Source organism: Cupressus sempervirens, chromosome 10 (assembly GCF_028749045.1).
Source record: "Cupressus sempervirens isolate cs-2001-9-10 chromosome 10, ASM2874904v1, whole genome shotgun sequence".
Taxonomy (NCBI): domain Eukaryota; kingdom Viridiplantae; phylum Streptophyta; class Pinopsida; order Cupressales; family Cupressaceae; genus Cupressus; species Cupressus sempervirens.
This window is the reverse complement of record NC_143127.1, coordinates 715,157,720-715,177,903: the sequence shown is the minus strand read 5'-3', so window position 1 is coordinate 715,177,903 and position 20,184 is coordinate 715,157,720. Positions and strand designations below refer to the sequence as shown.

The following is a 20,184-nucleotide window of genomic DNA, read 5'->3' as shown; positions in this document are numbered from 1 at the left end:
TCTTGGCTCAATAAGAAGCAAGATTGTACCTCACAAAGTACTGTAGAAGCAAAATAAAATTGTAATCAAGTCATATGGATGAAGTAGATGTTGAAGGATATTGGAATTACATTCATAGAACCTGTTATAATTTACTGTGATAACACAAGTATTGTTAACATGTCTAAGAATCTTGTTTTGCATTCTAAACTAAGCACATAGCAATAAAGTATCATGTGCTAAAAGAGAAAGGAACACAAAAAGAACTCAAACTAGAGTACATCAACACTAAGGAAAAAAATTGCAAACATTTTCACAAAGGCCTTACCAAAAGATACATTTGAGTACTTGAAAGGTATGCTTAAGGTTATGCCCCTACCTAGCTCAAAGTAGAAGATGCAGAAGTGCATTAGTCCAGGGCACACAACACCATTGTTAGACTGGACTGAATGTTGATGCTTTCCCGATGGGGGAGTATCTGTGATGAACAGAGTCAGTTAAGGACTCTTGGCAATAGGTAACTAGCATATAACAATATCTTTAGACACTTGTGTTGTTTATAGAATTATATGCAAAGGTTGTCAAGCAACAAATGAGCTTGTGGTCATGCTAATAGATTGTTATATGTTCAATTTTTCTACTACCTTTGACATTGATGTCAATGGGGGAGAGATAGTGATATGAAAAACATTAGAAAGAATTTGCACTATGGGGGAGAAGTGTTGCATGAAGCAAGTTTTGACTGATGAGGAAAATTTATTGGTATTCTTAGAACTAGATGTTTTTCATCTATGTTGCCATCAATGCCAAAGGGGGAGATTGTTAGCATGAATTCTAATGCTATGAGGGAACATTATAGAACAATGTTATGATTGTGTTTGTCATTGATGACAACATAGCAATAAGTTTGTGTAGGAATGATAGAGTAACTGACTGAGATTTGTGTGTTAAAGACATCACATTGTGTATCTGCTTATGTGCAATTACTAGCATATAGTACAATATGTATCTGACATGTGGGAAAGTGTGTAGAACCTAAATCAACAACGTATGAAAGATATTGGTGATTTACAGAGAACTGCAGGGAAACAAAGCAGTGGAAAAATAGTTTCTAGCATGTATGAAGGGGTGAAGCCATGACTAATTGATTGTCTAGGCATATAGTCTGAATTCATCAAGGGCTTGTTTATTTCACAGAATTAGCAAAACTGGGTTTTGATTCAAAACCTAGTTTTGTCAAAATCGAGCTTTGAATTTCAAAATCTAATTTTGAAAGTAAGATTTGTCTTGTTTGGTTAACCTGTAATATGAGTGGGAAGATACATCTTCCATGCTTGATTCATAAAATTGGAACTGGAATTTTAACAAATTTCAACCTTTTTTTAAAATTACCTTTTTTAAAAAAAAATTATTTATTTATTTTTATTGAATTTGAATATGATGAAATCAAGAAATTTGTTTCTTATTAATCCTTTTGATGTGGGTTTATTTCGTTAGAAAAAGCATGCTAAGGATGAGGTCGCAACTACACTAATAAAATAGGAAAAATGAATTGGATTGAGGAGGAAAGAATGGAGTGTGTTGAAGAATCTTCCAATAGTCTCTACAAAACCTAAAATTCTTTAAAATGATGCAGAGAAATGTATAATGTATAAAAATGATGCAAATATTTTGGCCCTTTTTAGGGTTTTCACAATTGCTTTGATAATCTTAACTCTGGAATGAAAAACATTAGTTGTGAAGAAATAAAGAGATGAGAAATGAAATGACGAGAGTAGCCAAACACACAACACACCAAATACCTATGGAAATAGAAATCTTTACCGTTGCTTCAAGCCCAAAATGCAAAATACTTGTACAAGGTATTGCCATGGCTTAGTCATGGATATTGTTAGAAACCAAGAATTATAAGCAATGAAAATGACTCATTGTTACCTACTTCTGCACCAAAAATGGTAATAGCAAAACACATAGAGGTCAAAATGATGTAAAATGGTTACTTTGAATGGTATAAAGGGTAAAACAAATAAGGTTACAAGTCACTGGACTTGAAAAATTATTACATTATAATTTTTTTCTACTCCTCAAAAACTCAAACCTTGGATTCAATTCCCATTTCCTATTATTTCAATGGAAGATCGGTATCCTCACTTTTGGCCAAAATTAGAAGACTGAAATTCTAATTCCATTTTAAGATTTTAGACCCAAACGCCAAATTTGACCAAACCCAATTTTGCATGTTCCAATTCTAGTCCAATTCCGCAAAAAAAATGGGCCCTAAAGGAATATGCATCAACAAATGATGCCAAAGAATTGTTCTCATCTTCTCTCCAATCAAGAGAAAAGACTTCTATCAAGTTAAAAACCTTCACCACAACTATACTGTGGGACAAATCCAAGTACATAAAAATCATATTAGGGCACATAGCCTTCTATTTTTGTTTGTTATGAGTTTTATAATCTGAAATCCAAAAATTACCAAGCATAGAGATACACGTAGCCTGCTCCACCTTAAAGTCATTCAATAACAAGTATTCTTGCAAAGCCCTGATCAAGTCCTGCAACTGGGGACTCAAACATGAGCCCAACAATTTTGAGAAATCAACTCTGCAGGATTCAAACATAGGACCTCCTGATGACCCTCCGCCAAAATTCCCCTCCCTAGACCCAAATATGCCATAATTAGAACTAGAAAGAAATTCACTCCCTTCATCGCTAAAAAAAGGCCATCCCAATGAAACCATTTCAAATCTCTACAACACAAAAACAAAATTCATAACTGTTTTCGATCTCTGTGTAATGGATGATGGAAATGTTGAAGGGAATGAGGACAATTTTTTGCCATTTATTTCCCAAGAATCTAACGGGACTTGAAAAATAAATAGATTGTAATATTTTTCCAATCCTCAAAAAGTGGAATTGGAAGTCATTTTCCAAATCTAGGTATTTTGAGGAATCCATTTTGTCATATTGGACACAAACACCAAATTTGATAAATTCAGTATTGGCAAAAACAAATTCCAGTCAAATTCCATGAACCAAATGGGCTCTTATTGTTATCATTAGGGGTAGGATCATGAATTAGGATTAAAATTATGATTAAGTTTAAGGTTTATACTATGGCTATAATTATAGTTAGAGTTGAGGTTTTACTAAGGTGAATATGTAGGGTTAGGGTTAGGATAAGAGTTTAGTTTTACACAATGGGTAGAGTTAGGATAAATGCATAGGTTTACACAATGGTTATGGTTGGGATTGAGTTTAGAGTCAAAATTTTATTTTATTTGTGATTAGGATTTAATATCTAGTTAAGGGTTATAATTACATCTAAGGTTGGGTTAGTGTTGTAAAAATTGTGAAAACCAACTTCACAGATCGCCAAGAACACCTGCATGCAAATAACTTGTTGAAGAGAAACCAGAGAAGGAAAGACAGAGCTTGGAAAATCTCAACGGTGTGAGAGAAAATATATTCCAAAATGAATAATAAATTTTCTCTACAAAAATACACTAGGAGAACTTGTTTATAAAGGCCTCTAGAATGCTTCTAGAAAGAGCTAGGAGATAAGGATGACAACTAAGCACACGTCCACCAAAAGTGGATTATCCTCCATGTAGATGAGAGGATAAGTATGACAAGGTGTATCTTGTGTAGAGATATTGTAGACACCATGTGCTTAAATAAAGTGCTAACTCCTGTGTTGTCAACAATACAACACATGAGAGTACACATACTCCTAGGTGACAAACTAATAAATAATGCATTTATCCTAAGTAAACTTAAGTAAAGTGTAAATAATAATAATTTACACTAACAAGTGTTGTCAAAGGGTTTATAGTTACACTTATGGTTAGAATAAAAGTTATGCCATGGTTAGTAGTACGGTCAGGGTTTCAAATTCAATTAAGATGAGGGTTAAGTTTGAATTGAGGCTATATTGAGGAATGTGGTTAATTTTATGGTTGAAATTAGGGTTTTATATGATTGGGGCTATAGAATTGTGTTTATAGATTGGATTTTGTCTTTCTATATTTATGATTTGAATTATAGTTTAATATATGTGATAAGATTAAAGGTTAATGTTCAAGATAATGAAACAAAGTTAATTTTTTAAACAACATTCACTAAATAGTGTGCAAATTGATCTTACTAGTTGCAATAATATATGCAAAAATTAGATATTTTATTTTTTCATAATTGACCTTATCTTTTGGGCATACCCATTGGCTACCCTTAGATGCTATTGCTAGTTTATGAATGAATTGTTGAAGTTGATGAAAGATCAACCCCACAACTCCCAAGAATCACTTGCATGCAAACACCTGTCATAGAAAGAGAGGAGCAAAAGCTATGGAGGTTGAAATTGCTAGATCCATAGACAAGACATTTTTTATGAGCAAAAAGAGAAATTGCTATTATCAAAAATGAATTAATCTCAATGAATGTTTATAATGAGAGATCATCCTTATAAAGTAGATCAAAACCCTAAAAATGTCTAACCTAGGTTGTATCAAAATAATTGATAAAAGAATTAATTATTAGATGCCTAAAGTTTAGCTTAAGCAACTAAAGTTAATTAGGAAATATCTAATTACTCTAACACTCGAGACCCCCCTCCCCTTAAGATAAATTTAGGGAGTAGCTAAAAACATAGAAACTACTTCTGAAAGTAGATTTGGGTCCCAACAAACAAGGCCTGACGAGGTACTCAAGCACAATCAAATCTCTAAAAAACAAGAGAAATAGAGAAAACCACATGGGAAAAACCCTACTCCAAAAAGAGATGGAAAACATGTTGAAAGAAACTAGTGAAGGAATGAAGAAGCCTCCAAACTAGAGAATGTCCCAGAAGATAGGAACAAAAGATGACCATGTAGAACACCACTGAAGCATGTAGAAGCTGCAAAGCTCTATCAAAAGTAATTGTTGATTTGAAGAAGATCCATTGAAATAAAACCTGACTAGGTAGAGGAGACTATAATCTACATCGAATCAAGAGGCATACAAAGGCAAATAATTGAACTCAAAGATACAGATGGCATGAAACTCTAAAGCCTGAAGAGATGCTCAATCGAACCAAGGAAGCATGAGAAACAATAGAAGAACCCTTCTTAATGCAAACAAGGGTGAGGTGATAGACAACTAGAAAAGTGGGCCAAAAGAACTGCATGTCAAGGAGCCACGATCAAGATGTATAAAAGAGTACATATGTGTGTATTGAGGTGATCAATCTCAGACACAATATGAGGCTAATGACATGGAAGGGACACTCACTGGACAAAGGAAGATGGCAAACAAAAGAAAAACATCACTTTATCAGCGTAGTGCATTTATAATAAGGCACAGGATATAATGAATCTTAAGAATATAGTAATTTGCATGAGTATCTTCAAATGACACTACTCGAATCAGAAGACAAAACAAGAGAAAACAACTAGAACCAAAAAACAGATGCAATATGGCACTTTATTTTAGTGTGTTTGCAAGAATGCATACAAATGATGTCTAAATAGACTAGAAGAGACATAAGACTAATATAATAGATAATATAAGTCACGACGAATCATCTAAAGCAATGAAACCAATCTTCAAACCTAAAACAACCAAGATATCTACTAGAATGCAAAAATGCAAAAGACTGCATAGAATGTGCCTAGAGCATAATCTGGAAAAACAACTAGCACCACTAGAAAGAGCTTGGAAAGACCTTTCCAACAATATAAAGGATTTCCAAATCAAAGATCAGATGCTCAAGATATATCTCCTGAAGTGCAAAATTGTATCCCTAACTTTAACAACAGGAAAAGCTATCAAAAAGACATCAAAATTGAAAATTAACTATACCATTGTGATGGGCTTAGAACAAGATTTTCGATGATATCACATTTTTGAAAAATGGAGTATGTATGCCTGAGATACGAGCAAAAAAGAGAAGGTAGGTCCAAACAGAGCCTAAAGAGGTGACAAGAACGTTAATGTAGTGCTGACATGACGCTGATGTCAGCAAATGAGTAGCCTAAATTTGACAAGCAAATGGCCATTGAGGCAACAAAATGATGGAAAATGACTCCTACCAAAAGAAAAAAACCATTCGGTGGAAACAAGACAAAGAAACAACAGTGTCACCAATAAAAGAGTTGGTGCCAGAATAGTCCGGTGGCCAAAAAAGCACACGTCTCCATAGAAGCACAATCAAATCTTCCAATGAGCACACCAAACCCACAAAGAATGACTGTCAAGCTCTTACAAATCCACCACTTCATGCATGGACGTGATTGTTAAAAAAAGACAAAGAGGCAAGAGTCACACATGAGAACTTGAATAAGAAGAATTACCAAAATATTTGCATCATTTCCCAAAAATCTTCACATGTGTTGGTCAAACTACCCTGACTGGAGGTAGCATATGTGAAGAGCTAAGAGAGAACAAACTGATCAATGCCTCCAATAAAAAAAGTCAGCCCACATACATTCGTAGAATTGGTGATAGTTTGACGTCCAATTAAGGAGTGTGCCAGTTGATTGGGATGTTGAATGATGAGGTGGAGCTTGCGTGACCCATGATTGTGCTTAATAAAAGTGCCTTCATTTATACTACCTTCTCCAAATAAAGTCACATCTTCAAATTTCCAAAAAAAACACCTAAAATTCTTTGTAAATAACTCCAAACCACTCAATTGGAAAATTGAGAGAGCCACATGGGGGGGGGGGGGGGGGTGTTGGTGTGTGGAAGATAGAGGGCCCACAAAAAATGCCAATGAAGGTGGAAGTGGATCTCAAGATTAACTCCATGATTCATGAGGTGGGTGCTTTAACAATCTAGCCCAAAAAATAAAAATAAATGTCATCTCCAAAAATAAGAAAAGCCTTCGTAGAGACCAATCAGGTGCATTTGAAAGGTAGCACATCCTCCAAAAATAATTCCATAAGGGCTAGTAGACTAATCCACCATCGCTAAACCAATAACATGTGCCAAGCATGCTGTAAAACTTCTGGTCTAGCTACCACATGACCTTCACACACCTGCCAACCCATTTTTCCTAAGAACCTACACCTTCTTCAACAAAATCAAATCTTTCATCAAAAACACCTTAAAAAAAAAATCTTACCCACCAATTGCAAGTCGTAAAGGGGCCACACAGACCTAGAAAAGGGGCCTAAATGGCCTGAGCACTCTGTAGAATACATTGCTCAAGGACTGGTATGTGAACATTTTTGAACAATGTGCATGGAGCCATGAGAAAGGGTTGAATGAAAGAATATAAAAAAGGGTGCTCCTCTGAAGTTCCATAACTAGTGGGAGCTCGAGATTAACCAAAAATCCCCCCAAATCAAAGTTGCCAACCAAAACTTTCATCCAGTCTATTGCGTTTTCCTCCCAAAAACCATCATAATAATTAAAGGAGGATTATAGCACGGCTCAAGGACTTCTCACAGGCACTGACAAAAGATGTGACAATACAGGTATGTAGGTATAAATAAGCGCATGGAGTATAGATACCACCTAGCACTAAAACAACTAATTAGACCCAAAACCACCAAAATTATGAACCCAAGAAGAAGCTCACAAGCAAAGAAAGACCCCCACTCAAAAAGCATCTACCCATTTATCACAATCAAATCGGTTCATTAAAATCACTGCCACAAGAAAACCACCACGAGTAGACAGATGAAAAACCACTCACCAAGGCAAAACATGGGCAAGGGTAGGTTGGTACAAGCCACACGCCCTTCCAAAATTCCATCTCTTGCACATGCACAACATTGCCTCGATTTGTGTGCTGGGCAAAAAGCCCTGGGTGCAACAAAAAAATTTGCCTTTGATTTCAATAGTGTCCAAACTGGACATATTTTATATGGAAATGGGGGTTTTCAAGCACTCTAAGCTCAACGATGATGTCTATTTTTGCTCAAAGTGACTCAAAAATCAGTGCCCCCCCAGATCCAACAAAAAACCTACCGAAATATCAGATCTGAAAACTGATGCCAAATCTCTTACAAACAGAACATGGGCATGAAAATTTGGAGCTCTGATACCATGTTGAAGTTGATGAAATATCAAACCCACAACTCCCAAGAATCACCTACATGCAAACACCTGTCACAAAAAAAGAGAAGCAAAAGCTATGGAAGCTGAAATTGCCAGATCCATAAATGAGACATTCTTGATGAGCAAAAAGAGAAATTGCTATTATCAAAAGTGAATTAATATCAATGAATGTTTACAATGAAAGATCGTCCTTATAAAGGAGATTGAAACTCTAAAAAGGTCTAACCTAGGTTGCATCAAAATAATTAATAAAAGAATTAATTATTAGATGCCTAATGTTTAGCTTAAGCAACTAGAGTTAATTAGGAAATATCTAATTACTCTTACATGAAAGAATGAAGGATTTTAATGACGTCCACGAGACCATCGGTCTAAGGGACCACAAATAAGAAGCATAAATATTGATTCCTTTCCGGATCCAACCTCTTGCTATGAATCTTGACAATCAAATCAGCAGTCTATTGTATCTTATCATCATCAAACAAATTGTGTAAGCTTATGCCATCCCTTAAGATGACCTTGTATTGGGCCCAAATATCCTCCTATGCCTTGCAATTAGTAAGAAAGTGACATTCTGTCTCAACCACCCCTTTTTCGAAGAATCCACAGATCCTCTCCTCCCACTCCTCTTTAGGCTTCTCCCATCTACCAATCTCGCATCTGAGATGATGTGATCCACTTCTCGACTGAACAATTGCCATCTTAGCCTTACTATTAATAGCTGACCCCACATATGCTTGATCCTCGTGCTTCTTAGAAGGATTGAAAACTTTGATATAATGTGTCTTTTTCTAACCAATGTTAAGAGACCACATGGCAGTTTGAAATTTTCCCCTAATGAACTTCTTTATTTCTGTGTTATTGGTAGGACACTCTTGCAACTTGATATTCCATGTGCTCAACCACTTTATGTTTTGTTTCATCCAAGTCTTCTTCCTACGAACCAAGTCCTCTTGCATTTTTGGGCCACCGTTGGCTATCCATGTTGTCAAGTTTCCTTAAATAACTTATTAATCGAGTTATAGCTGCCACCTCCAACGGGTACATACCAGGTTTTGAGGATTTCATAAGATACAAATACCTTGACCTTGATATTAGTAGTGATTAGATGTTTTTGGATCCTCTCTAGTTGTCTCCACTCACACTTTGCCATGCTGCTCCCCCAAACCTTGCAACCATAAAGAACAACTAGAGTGACTAGCAAACCAAATATAGTTTTCTTGGTCTCCCAGTCCCATAGCTTGGCATTTCTACATCTGTTTTGCAATAGATATAGCACTTTTGATCCCCCCTATATCCTTTTAACTCTACATGTCTCCCAGCTGAGCCTGTGGCTGAAGTCAATCCCTAAGTATTTGTATTCTTTAACCTTTTCTAATGGGTTGCCTTCAAAAAGAACATTTGAATGATCGTCCTTTCTTTTCAAAGAAAACATCATGATTTTCGTCTTGGATTTGTTTACCTACATCCCCACTTTTTGACAGAAGTGCTCTAATGCCTTTAAGTGATCTTTTGATTCATGAGAAGTTTTTGGTATTAAGATTATATCATCCGCATAAAGAAGAAGCTTCACCACATATCCAACTAACTGGACCCCTTCCCCATCAATTTCATCTAGCCAAGCTTCTAGTTTATCAATATACAAACCAAACAAAGTGGGGGATAACGGGCACCCTTGTTTCACTCCAATATCACTCCCAAAACACTTAGACATTCCCTCTTTAGTTCTTGCTCTAACTTTTTCATAAAGCCTATGCTATGTTGCTCTGTACACATCCGGAATGCCTAATTCTTTCATTCTTTTCCATAGCTTGTCTGTAGGCACCGTATCAAAAGCTTTCTTGAAGTCTACGAAGTAGCAAAAAACTTCTCCTCCTTGACTATTCCATATTTTCTCTATCCAATGTCTAAGAGTGATGCAATTATCAAATGTCTAAGAGTGATGCAATGATCAATAGTAGAATGTCTTGGTTTAAAATCTGCTTGTCCTTTTGCTCTTTTTCCTTCCATTTCCGCCCATTTGTTGATCCTGCTCCCAAAAAGTTTGCCGAATAGTGCATTGACCATTATAGCGTGGTAATTAGAGGGGTTGCTAATATCCTGGCTCTTAAACAAAGGTATAACCATTGTATTTATGGAGGAGTTGTTGAAGTGGAAATGGAAACGTCCTTGCATGGTCAATGAAATACAGCAAGAGGAATTTTATGTTTCCTTAAAGCACTACGTGTATAACAAATTTATTGCACAAGTTTCCAAAAATTTCAGAACTTCCGGAATTCGGGCCACATACAACGCACCGCGATTCTGCGAAAACAGCGGTATTTTAATGTAGTTATTCCACTCAATTCGAAGATGAAACAGTAGGTCTCATCAGAAGAAATGATTTGATACTGTTTAAGCTGCATATGGCTACTTCCAGGGCATTGCCTTCGCTTTTAATAAGGGCCCATCTTGCTTGGCCAAATCCTATGTAAGGCAAGCCCCAGGTCAGAGCAGAAGGGACATTTTGTACTGTGAAATTCCTTCTGGAAAGAGACGGATTTTAAGATTCTCGGACTCCTTTAACATGGAAATATTATTCTCTGGTTAAATTAAAGGGTAAGCTCTACATTAGGGCAAAAAGGGCAATCTTGTAGTGTAAAATTCCTTCTGGAAAATGACGGATATTGAGATTCTTGCCCTCCATTAACATGCAGCTGTTGGTAAACTGGCCGAATACTACAATTCTCAGGTGACATTAAAGGGCAAGCTCTAGATTAGGTCAAAAAGGGCATCTGGTACTGTAAAATTCCTTCTGGAAAGAGACGGATTTTAAGATTCTCGTACTCCATTGACGTGCAGATGCAGGTAAAGTTGCCATATAATGCTACTCTCTGGTGACACTAAAAGGCAAATCCCATATTAGGGCAAAAAGGGCATCTGATATTGTAAAACTCCTTCTGGAAAGCGACGGATTTCGAGATTCTCTTCCTCCATTAATATGCAGATGCAAGTAAAGTTGCCGCGTGTTAGCCGCGCATCCAGAGACTACCCTGCCGCGCTTTACAGACCGAATCGGACAGTATTTTCTTCTTCATCAGTTTCTCTTTCACTACTATTTCATAGAAATGAGGTCCGCTTAATCGGACGGTTCAGTGGAAATGGTTCGCTTATTTTGAGAAGCGAAAAGCGATCTGGAAAATTCGTTTCTGGTGTTGGAGGTGAAATAGGAATCGGTGCGCCGGTGGATGACCGTGAGGAAATCAGTGTGAGTCGAAAGCTCAAAATTGGGGTTTATTTTGGGACATGGTGGGCTTTGGGCGTAGCTTTTAACATTTGCAACAAGAAAGTTCTCAACGTGTTCCCCTTTCCCTTGTTAACTTCCACTCTTTCTTTGGTTGCCGGATCTTTGATCATGCTCTTCTCTTGGGCTACCAAAATTGCAGATTTTCCCCACACTGATCCTGATTTCTGGATTGGCCTGGCACCTGTAAGATATTTTTACATGCATGAAGTTTTTAATGAAAATTGCAGTCATTTTTTTTCTGGATTATCTCGAGTAGATTTTTCTTGTCAGTTTGTTTTATTAAATGTATATATATCATGTTACATATTACATATTCATCCTAATATTCATCATCTCATCATCTGATTCTTCCTAATATTCATCATCTCGTCATCTGATTGAAATGAGAGCAGAATTGTGATGATGGTGATGATTGAAATGGAGGGTGGACGGAATTTTGTTGATGAATTATACAATATGATCTGATCTGAAAACATTAATGAGAATTTACACCGTGTTTAATCCAGGAAAAATAACTTGTATTGATATTTTGCTTTTATTATCTGGGGAAAGGCTTTTTTTTTCTGGTTATTGGTATTGATGGCATGGTTTGTTTATTTATGATCAGGTAGCGGTGGCTCATGGTATAGGACAGGTTGGAACTACAGTTTGCATGTCGAAAAATGATGTTTCCTTCACACATGTTATTAAAAGTGCAGAGCCAGCATTCAGTGTGGTGTTTTCCCAGCTTTTCATGGGAGAAACTGGATTTTCATTACCTCTCTACTTGTCTCTGCTACCCATCATTGGAGGCTGCTCATTGGCTGCTGCCACCCAACTCAATTTTAATATGATAGGTAACTGTTTACAATTGTCAATTTTTTTTGTTTGCATTGCTTTTGGTTCTGTTCCATGATGTAATTTAGACAAATTTCTATCATATTTTGATTGTCCTTCAATGGCGGTTCCAACTTCGAATGACAATATATTTTATAATTTAACATAAATGACATGGTAGGTACATTGTTTTATTTTTTTAAATGAAAGAATCAATCTTTGGTGGGAAGAATCAATATCTAATGGGATTTATGAAGTTGAATTCCAATACCATACCTCTCCCTGAAAAGTGGGCCTGGGACAATGCAATGATCAATCAAGTAAAATTGAACTCATTAGGGGAAGAGACACATTAATAGGCAGGGGTCCAATAACCATGATAGCTCATAGATATTCCCTTTTTTTGAAAAGTTTTTTTAAAGTTTCAGTTCCAAAAACGAAACATGGTACTAGTCGATTACACTGTTTTAATAGTCAATGTTTTTTAGCTTTTTTGGTTGGTGATTGACCAATTTGTACACCACTACTAAGACCTTTCATAATGACTATTAGGACATTTAACCACAAGTATTAGAATTTTTTTGGGTAAGCGATTACTATTGATGCATGATCATAGGGGTATCAGGTGAGTGTTTTTGAAATGGTACTTTTTGACCACTTTGCACTACATGCTACATGATCTCAACAGAGAGATCCTTGAATACTCTAAAGCCAGAATCTTAGCATTAAGCTCTTCACTCACTTACAGAGCTACACCAAAAAAATTGGTAATATCTGACTTATGATTTAAGAGTTCTATGTAGACAAAGTTAGCCTAAACAGATATTGGAATTTTTCCCTATTTGACTATCCTAATTTTTTATTTTCTTTGATTTATGTATTATGCTCATGTTTCGAGGATTAGGAAAGAGACAGAAAATAGAACATCGTTTGAAAGTTTAGTTGTAAGAGCTCACCATGAAATAACACCATGGAATTGTGTTGCAGGATTTGCGGGTGCCATGATTTCAAACATAGCCTTTGTGATGAGGAACAACTTGGCCAAAAAGACCATGAAAGGGAAGGGTGTGAGCGGAATGAACTACTATGCATGTCTTACAATATTTTCCTTGCTACTCTTGATTCCTTTTGCCTATATTGTAGAGGGCCCTCAAAAATGGATTCAGGGCTGGCAAACTGCCATTCAAACGGTATCCCCCAACCACTTGTTATGGTGAGTTGATCTCAATTTTATTGGGCTATTCAAATTGTTGTTTTAATACCAAATTTGTTATGTCTCCAAACTTTTGATTCAAATTTGTTGAGTTATTAATGATCTGTAAGGTTTTTAACAATTTTTTAAATATGATTTGCAATGCAGGTGGGTGGTGGCACAAAGCGTATTTTATCACTTGTACAATCAAGTTTCATACATGTCATTGGATGAAATCTCCCCACTAACTTTTAGCATTGGAAATACAATGAAAAGAGTTGCAATAATTGCATCGTCTATAATAATATTTCAAACTCCTGTCAAACCCTTAAATGCTTTGGGAGCATCTATTGCCATCCTGGGCACATTCTTTTATTCACAAGTACAAAGTTAGATCTACAATTTTTCTATTCAAGAATAAGTTTTCAAGATTTTTGCACTATGCATGCAGTCCTTCAAATGAGCTTTTTGTCTACACCATGATTTTTGTCTACGCTGCATGCTGCTGTCATTTTAACAGTGAGTTTCATGGCAAACAAAATTTGGTTGGCAAATTGTTTTTGTTTGGTAACTCTGCTGCTCTGTTCGGCACTGTTTTTCAATTGTTACTTTATACACCAAATTTGATGATAAAATTTTATCAATCAACTATTTTTTTTAATTGGAAGAAATGTCAACTAACTTTTGTAAGGTAAGTTTTTCAAAGTTGTGTTCAAATAAATATTTGAACATTGTCATTTTAAAAAGGAAAATGTATGACTTCTGGAGTTAATTTATAATTGTGCATGTTCATTAAATATAGAAGGAAACAAAATAAACCTTTACAGTAAAATAAATATCAAAATTTAAAAATATAGAAGTAATATGCACTTTCTAACAATTGCACCTTGGTGTATAATGGGTGTGTTGAAGAGGTGTAAAAGGTTAATTATGGAAAAAATTGGTCTTTATATATAAACTTGTGTAGTACATGAAACTAAAATAAAATCCAAAAGGTAATATAATCTTATTGCTAATATGATCATATTATGTTTGTATTTGGGTGAGAGGGAGAGAGGTGGGTAAAGAGATAGATATGGAAATAACACTTTGGACTCTCTCTCTCTCTCTCTCACACACACACACAGACACACACACACACAGATACACACATTTTTCTTTCTATTTCTTCTACTATATCTTATTATCTTTCCTGTTCTTTATCTCTAGTCTCTCTCCAAATCTCTTCATCCCTATCCCTCTCCAGCTTTTCTTTCTCCTTCTATCCTATCTCTATCCACCTCATCTCTCTTTATCTCTCCCCCTTATGTATGTCCCTCACCCTCTCCCTCTCTATTGCTCTCTTTACAATTTTAAAAGCTACAAAATGTAGGAAAAAATTATGAGCAACAAAACATTCTCACACTTTATGGATCATAAAATACATGTGGTTTTGGAAATTTGATACTTTGGTGTGCCTTAAAATTTCAGATGAGGACGATGTTGCTTGAAAGATTCATGATTCCTTTTCAGAAATGGATGAAGCTTCCATCTAGAACCAAACAAAAGAAGAAATGATAAAATAATTTTAGAATATAAGCCCTAAGGATGGAAGGCAGATGGTAAAGGCATCTAATATTTTATTGTTGCCCAATTGGGATATTGCAGATGCATTGATTTTCAATTCTATTTCTAATAAATTGGAGTTGTAAGACCCAAATAAAAGGGACTTCCAAGGCACTGCATTCATTGAAGATCAAGCTACATTGGTTAGTTGGTCATTGAGAAGAGGATCTAGCTCCTTGTGCAAAGTCATTTACCAATTTCATCATTCATTTTCACTAGGGACAAGGATATGATGCTTATTGAATTTAAAATTTAGTCTGAGGACACATTTCTTTTATCTTTTGAATTTGATTGGAGGACACATTTGAAGGGTTTTCTCACCTTTTTGATGGCACTATATTCCTATTTCTTTGATCTTTTAGATTTGATTGGAGGGCGCATTTGAAGGGTTTTCTCAATGACATTATATTCCTATTATCAAATATATTTACCTTTGGAGCTTTCTCAACATGAGTTTCCACATAGTTTGAGTTTGTCGCCTCCTTCATTGGTTGGTCTGGTACCTAATTGGATTGTGATATCACTGTCTTTCCTAGCTAGGAAGACATTTGAGTAGTTCCCAAATATACCATTGCCATTCTCCATGCTTCCATTTTTCATGGCTTATCTTGAATGGGAAGCATTCCTACATTTATATAGTTTTGTTTCTCCCTCAGGGAAACTAGTGGTTTTTAAACATTGGATCATATTTTACCTTCAAACACCTACCATTGTAAGATCCCACAATGACAGGTTACACGTTTTGGAAACAAATCTTCTTCTCTTTTTGACACTTATATCTTCTAAATTATTAGGATTTTGAATATGACAAGTTATTTTGTTTATAAATTCTAATTATTATTATTTTAAAAAATATATTGAAATATATTTGTATTCATTTTTCTATCTCATTCGATAAATAGTTTTTAACACTAGACACCATTTCTAAAGAGTTATGTGCGTTCTCTAATGCATATCTTTTTAAATGTAAGGGATAAAATTTTGATTCTTTCAAATCTATATATTTGCAACATCAATATCTAATGATTGCATTTGGTTTCATAATATTGTATCGAATTTCTTTTGTTAAATTTTGAAGTTGAACTAATCATGCTTTATGCATTTTGTAGCACATGACTTGTTCTATTATGTTCAACATTCATTTTTTTTGTTGGAACAAGGAAGCAATGATATATGTAGATACTTTTTATAATTTTGTAATTAGTTTACTATTTTCTCACATGTGTAGATCAAAGAAGTTGATATTATGTGAAAACCTATGATTAGTGAAACCTAAAAAATCAAAATAAACTCAAAAAATACTAAAATTACAGTTGTTGGTGAGCTTGTGTAGTGCCTGCCCCTAAGTCGCATTTCTGTCATCCTTGCCAAACTCTTTTAGGCCAATTTTATGTTTGATGATTAGTATTATTATTTTAGAGATTATCAGATGTTGTTTTACACTCAGCTTATTATATGATGAGATTACTTGGTACTCTATATTTCATGCATGTATGATGATTATTCAATGTTTTCAGTTATTGATGATGATTAGTTAGATGGTTTATTATCACATGTGCTTTCTTATGGATACTTACCTCATACTGCATGTGTATGGTGTGCGTGTTTGTTTTCTTTATGTATGGTGTTTCTGATGTGGTTAAGTAAGGGAGTCGTAGTCACCTGCTAGTCGGGATCTACAGGATGCACCACTTCCTGCCATTGTCTGTTTAGCTTAGAATATTGTGTTTGTACATGTGTGGATTTTATGCAGGTTGCAGGTACCGGGTATTGACTTCCCTGAATTGCCAGGATGAGCGTACCCTATCGCATTATCTCAATGGTAAGAGAGGGGAGATAAACTCTTAAGTCCAAATCCTAAACCCTTTAGCCAATTGTCCTAATTGATAATTAGGACAAGTATATGAGTTAAGTACCCTCCGAATGCATCAAATGATGTAATTTCGTGATTACAACCCTTTTGTTTGATTTAGTATGTGTTTTTCTATGATGGGTTTTCATATGTTGCCTTATGAGTCCTTGATGTGTTTTCTATTAATTAAGTCTAATTAAAAAAAGATTAATTAATGATTTAATTTAATGGAGAATTAATATGATATCTTTAAATATTTAATTAATTGAAAAATTAACTAAATAAAAGAATTAAAATTTGGAGATTAAAGTTTAAGGATAATTTAGAACATGATAATATTTATTTAATTTAATAATAATATATCTAGAGTTCATTTTTAAATAAATGCTAAATATTATTGTTATTTAAATTAATTAAATATTTTATCAATTAAGTTTCTAAAATAAATTAGAAGTTGAAATATATTAAATTATTAAAGTTTCTAGATCGGAGGATGTGAGCTTGAGTTGAAAATAAAAGAAATAAATTAAAAGATAAAATAAGAGGAAATAATAATGTTATTTTAATTTCATAAAGTGCGCATGGGATTAAAAGTAATAAAGATTAAAAATAGAAGTCGAGTGGAATATTAAATAAAGTTATTTAATAATTCATTTAAGGTGCATTAAAAGAGAAAGCAAAGAATTAATAAAAGTTAATTTTGAGTTAACTCAATTGAGTAAGAAGTCCTCTCGGGTGAACGCACAATTAGTGCCCCGATTTGAGGAGAAAACTCCTTATCACAACTTTGGGGTTCATTTTTGGGGACAGCGAATTTGGGAAAGAATTTTGGGGAGACAAGAATTTTGGAAACATCTTTTGGCAGCGAATTTCAGAAGGAGAAATCTAGGAAAGTTTTCAGAGGAAAGTTATTGAGAGGAGTGAATTCTCTCATAGGTTTTCGGAGTTTTCGAATTGGCATCAGGATCAGGTAGGGTCTTGTGATCACTGATTAATTACGTAATTTTTTTTCTACTTCTTGTCTTCTTCGTGCCTGTAGATTCTCTGTGATGAAAGTTTAAACATTCCAATATTGAAAATTAACAGATGCTTGTCAATTATTCTTCAGTACACGTAGGGATTAGAAAAGAGATCAAAAAATCCCGAGTTTCTAAATCAAAGAACGTAGGATTTAATCGAAAAGGGTTGGATCTAAGAATAAAATTATAAATTTGGATGGTTGAAAATATTTTCTCCATAAGAGTTTAGATGAAATCTTTTTTTTAAATAATAATAATAATAAATTATATATTTAAGAAAATAAATTGTTTGATTCTATTATAAATTTTGTAAAATGAATAATTTTTTTTAAAAAGAGTTGTTGATATAATTTTACATATTTGTAAAAGTTATAAAATAAATAATATTATATTTTTTGTTTAAAATTAATAAACTGTGATTAAACATATATTAATATTTGAAAAGAGAAAATTAATTAAATTTGGGGAGGGGCGGCTTAACCACCCCCTACCCCATCCCCAGCTATATTAATAAGCAGGCCGACTGCTGCGCAGTCATACCTGCTAACACAGTCATACGACTGCGATAGCAACCGTGCGCTGCTCTTTTTTAGGCAGTCAGCGATTATAAAATCGCTTCTATCATTTTTTTTTATATATTAAAAAAAATAGACTTTTATATTATGTCAGCCTATGTAGTTAAATACGAGTTTAATAGGTGGGTTAAATTATGAATTTAAGTTTTATCAAGTTTTTTAATTAGTATTGAATTAATATTAGTTATTGAAAAGGTTTAATAGTATTTATAATTTTAATAATCTTTATTGATTATTAATAATTTAAAAACTAATACATTTTTAGTATAGTTGTTTTGTGGATATTAATTTATTAATAATTTTGGGATAAATATTAATAAATTAATAATTAATGAAGATATTAAAATAAGTTATTAGAACAGTAATTATTGATTAATTTAATTAAAATCAGGTTAATTAAAGTTAATTAATAATGGACATTATTTGATTAAATTGTAGATTTAGATTATTGATTTAATGGAAGTTATTATAGAAATGGGTTAATCGTAAGGGGTAGTTGTGAAAACTTAGTTACTTGAAATAGACGTTAAACTGGATCATAAACTTTACCTTAACTCAACAATATATTATCGTTCAGACCCAACTGTGTGATGACTCTGTTTTTCTATGAGATTATTTTGTTGTCTATGTTTTGAGGTTTTGGGGTTTGTTCTAGTATTGACCAGTTTAGGTTGTTACTAGAGGCTCGGGGTTGGGAATGTGATGTTATGATGATTTGGTCTGGATCTTTCTTAACCCGACCATGGTAATGTGATGGAGTGCTCTATGATATGGATGTTTTTACTAGTTGTTATTGCTTTCCAGTTTCCTTGTGTGAGACTGAGGTATATGTATTTGAGTTACCTGACTTAACCATTTTGGAGTCTTCGATCAGTTTTGTGTTCTATTATTGGGATTCTTTCTGGTTTCTCATTGGAGAACCATGGGATATTGTGATTTATCATTGATGCCTTCAGATGCTGATAGAGATTTGTTGTGATCATTATGATTATTATTTGAGGCTATTCAGTTGCTCATGGAGAACTGATGTGATGATTATGGATTATATTTATGATGTTTTCAGTCGTTTGTATAGTACTGAGGTGATTTTATTATGATTCTTGATTTTGTGATTTCATGAACCTAGGGTAGGTTATCTATGTGTAGTGTCGAGAAGTGGCTTGCAATGAGGGACGGGAGACCCGAAGTGGCTCTGGGCATGACTCATTGTAAGTTGTTTGTTTTAATAAGTGAAAACATCTCACCTAAATATTGACTTAAATGAACCTAATAAGATAACTGTATGTTCTCTCCCATGCCTTGAGTGCTAGTACAGACTAGGATGGGGTAGAGAGAACGCTTGGTTACGACCTTGCATTTCGTAGTATGCCTCGTCAGTACGAGAGGATACTAGTGGCCGCAGGATCACAGGGGACCCGAGATTCCTAAGGGATTGCTCGGGTAACTTCCGACATGACTTTTGCGATGACACTTTCCCGCTTGCATAGCAGGTTTCCTACGTGTCTTTGTGGTGCCTTTGGCTCTAGATGTCTATCTATGTTGGAACCTTTGAGTTAGTGTACTTTTAGGATTTCCCAGACTTAGAGAGTACTTGTGTTTTGTGTTTTGGTATCCTGTTTGGGACTTGAGACTATTTCCTCAGCGCGGTGGGAGTGGACCATTTAGGTTCCACGCGGTCGGGTGGTAGTGCTTTTACTCTTACCATTGAGATCTGCCCGTAGTCGCCGTGGCTGGAGCTTTCTTGGTTGGCATTTGCCTTCACTATGTTTTTGGATTATCATGGATGTATGGATGTATCATGTATGGTGAAT

At 34.7% G+C, this 20,184-nt stretch overlaps 1 protein-coding gene across 1 annotated transcript; it reads left to right on the top strand.

The window, feature by feature from the left end:
* The first annotated feature begins 10,177 nt into the window (after positions 1–10,177).
* Positions 10,178–13,764, top strand: LOC149535823 (glucose-6-phosphate/phosphate translocator 1, chloroplastic-like). The gene is made up of 4 exons (XM_089804382.1): positions 10,178–11,497; positions 11,922–12,150; positions 13,118–13,343; positions 13,491–13,764. Exons 1-4 carry the CDS (start codon positions 11,009–11,011, stop codon positions 13,714–13,716), a joined length of 1,170 nt encoding a protein of 389 aa, XP_089660508.1. The 5' UTR covers positions 10,178–11,008; the 3' UTR covers positions 13,717–13,764.
* The last annotated feature ends 6,420 nt before the right edge of the window (positions 13,765–20,184 follow it).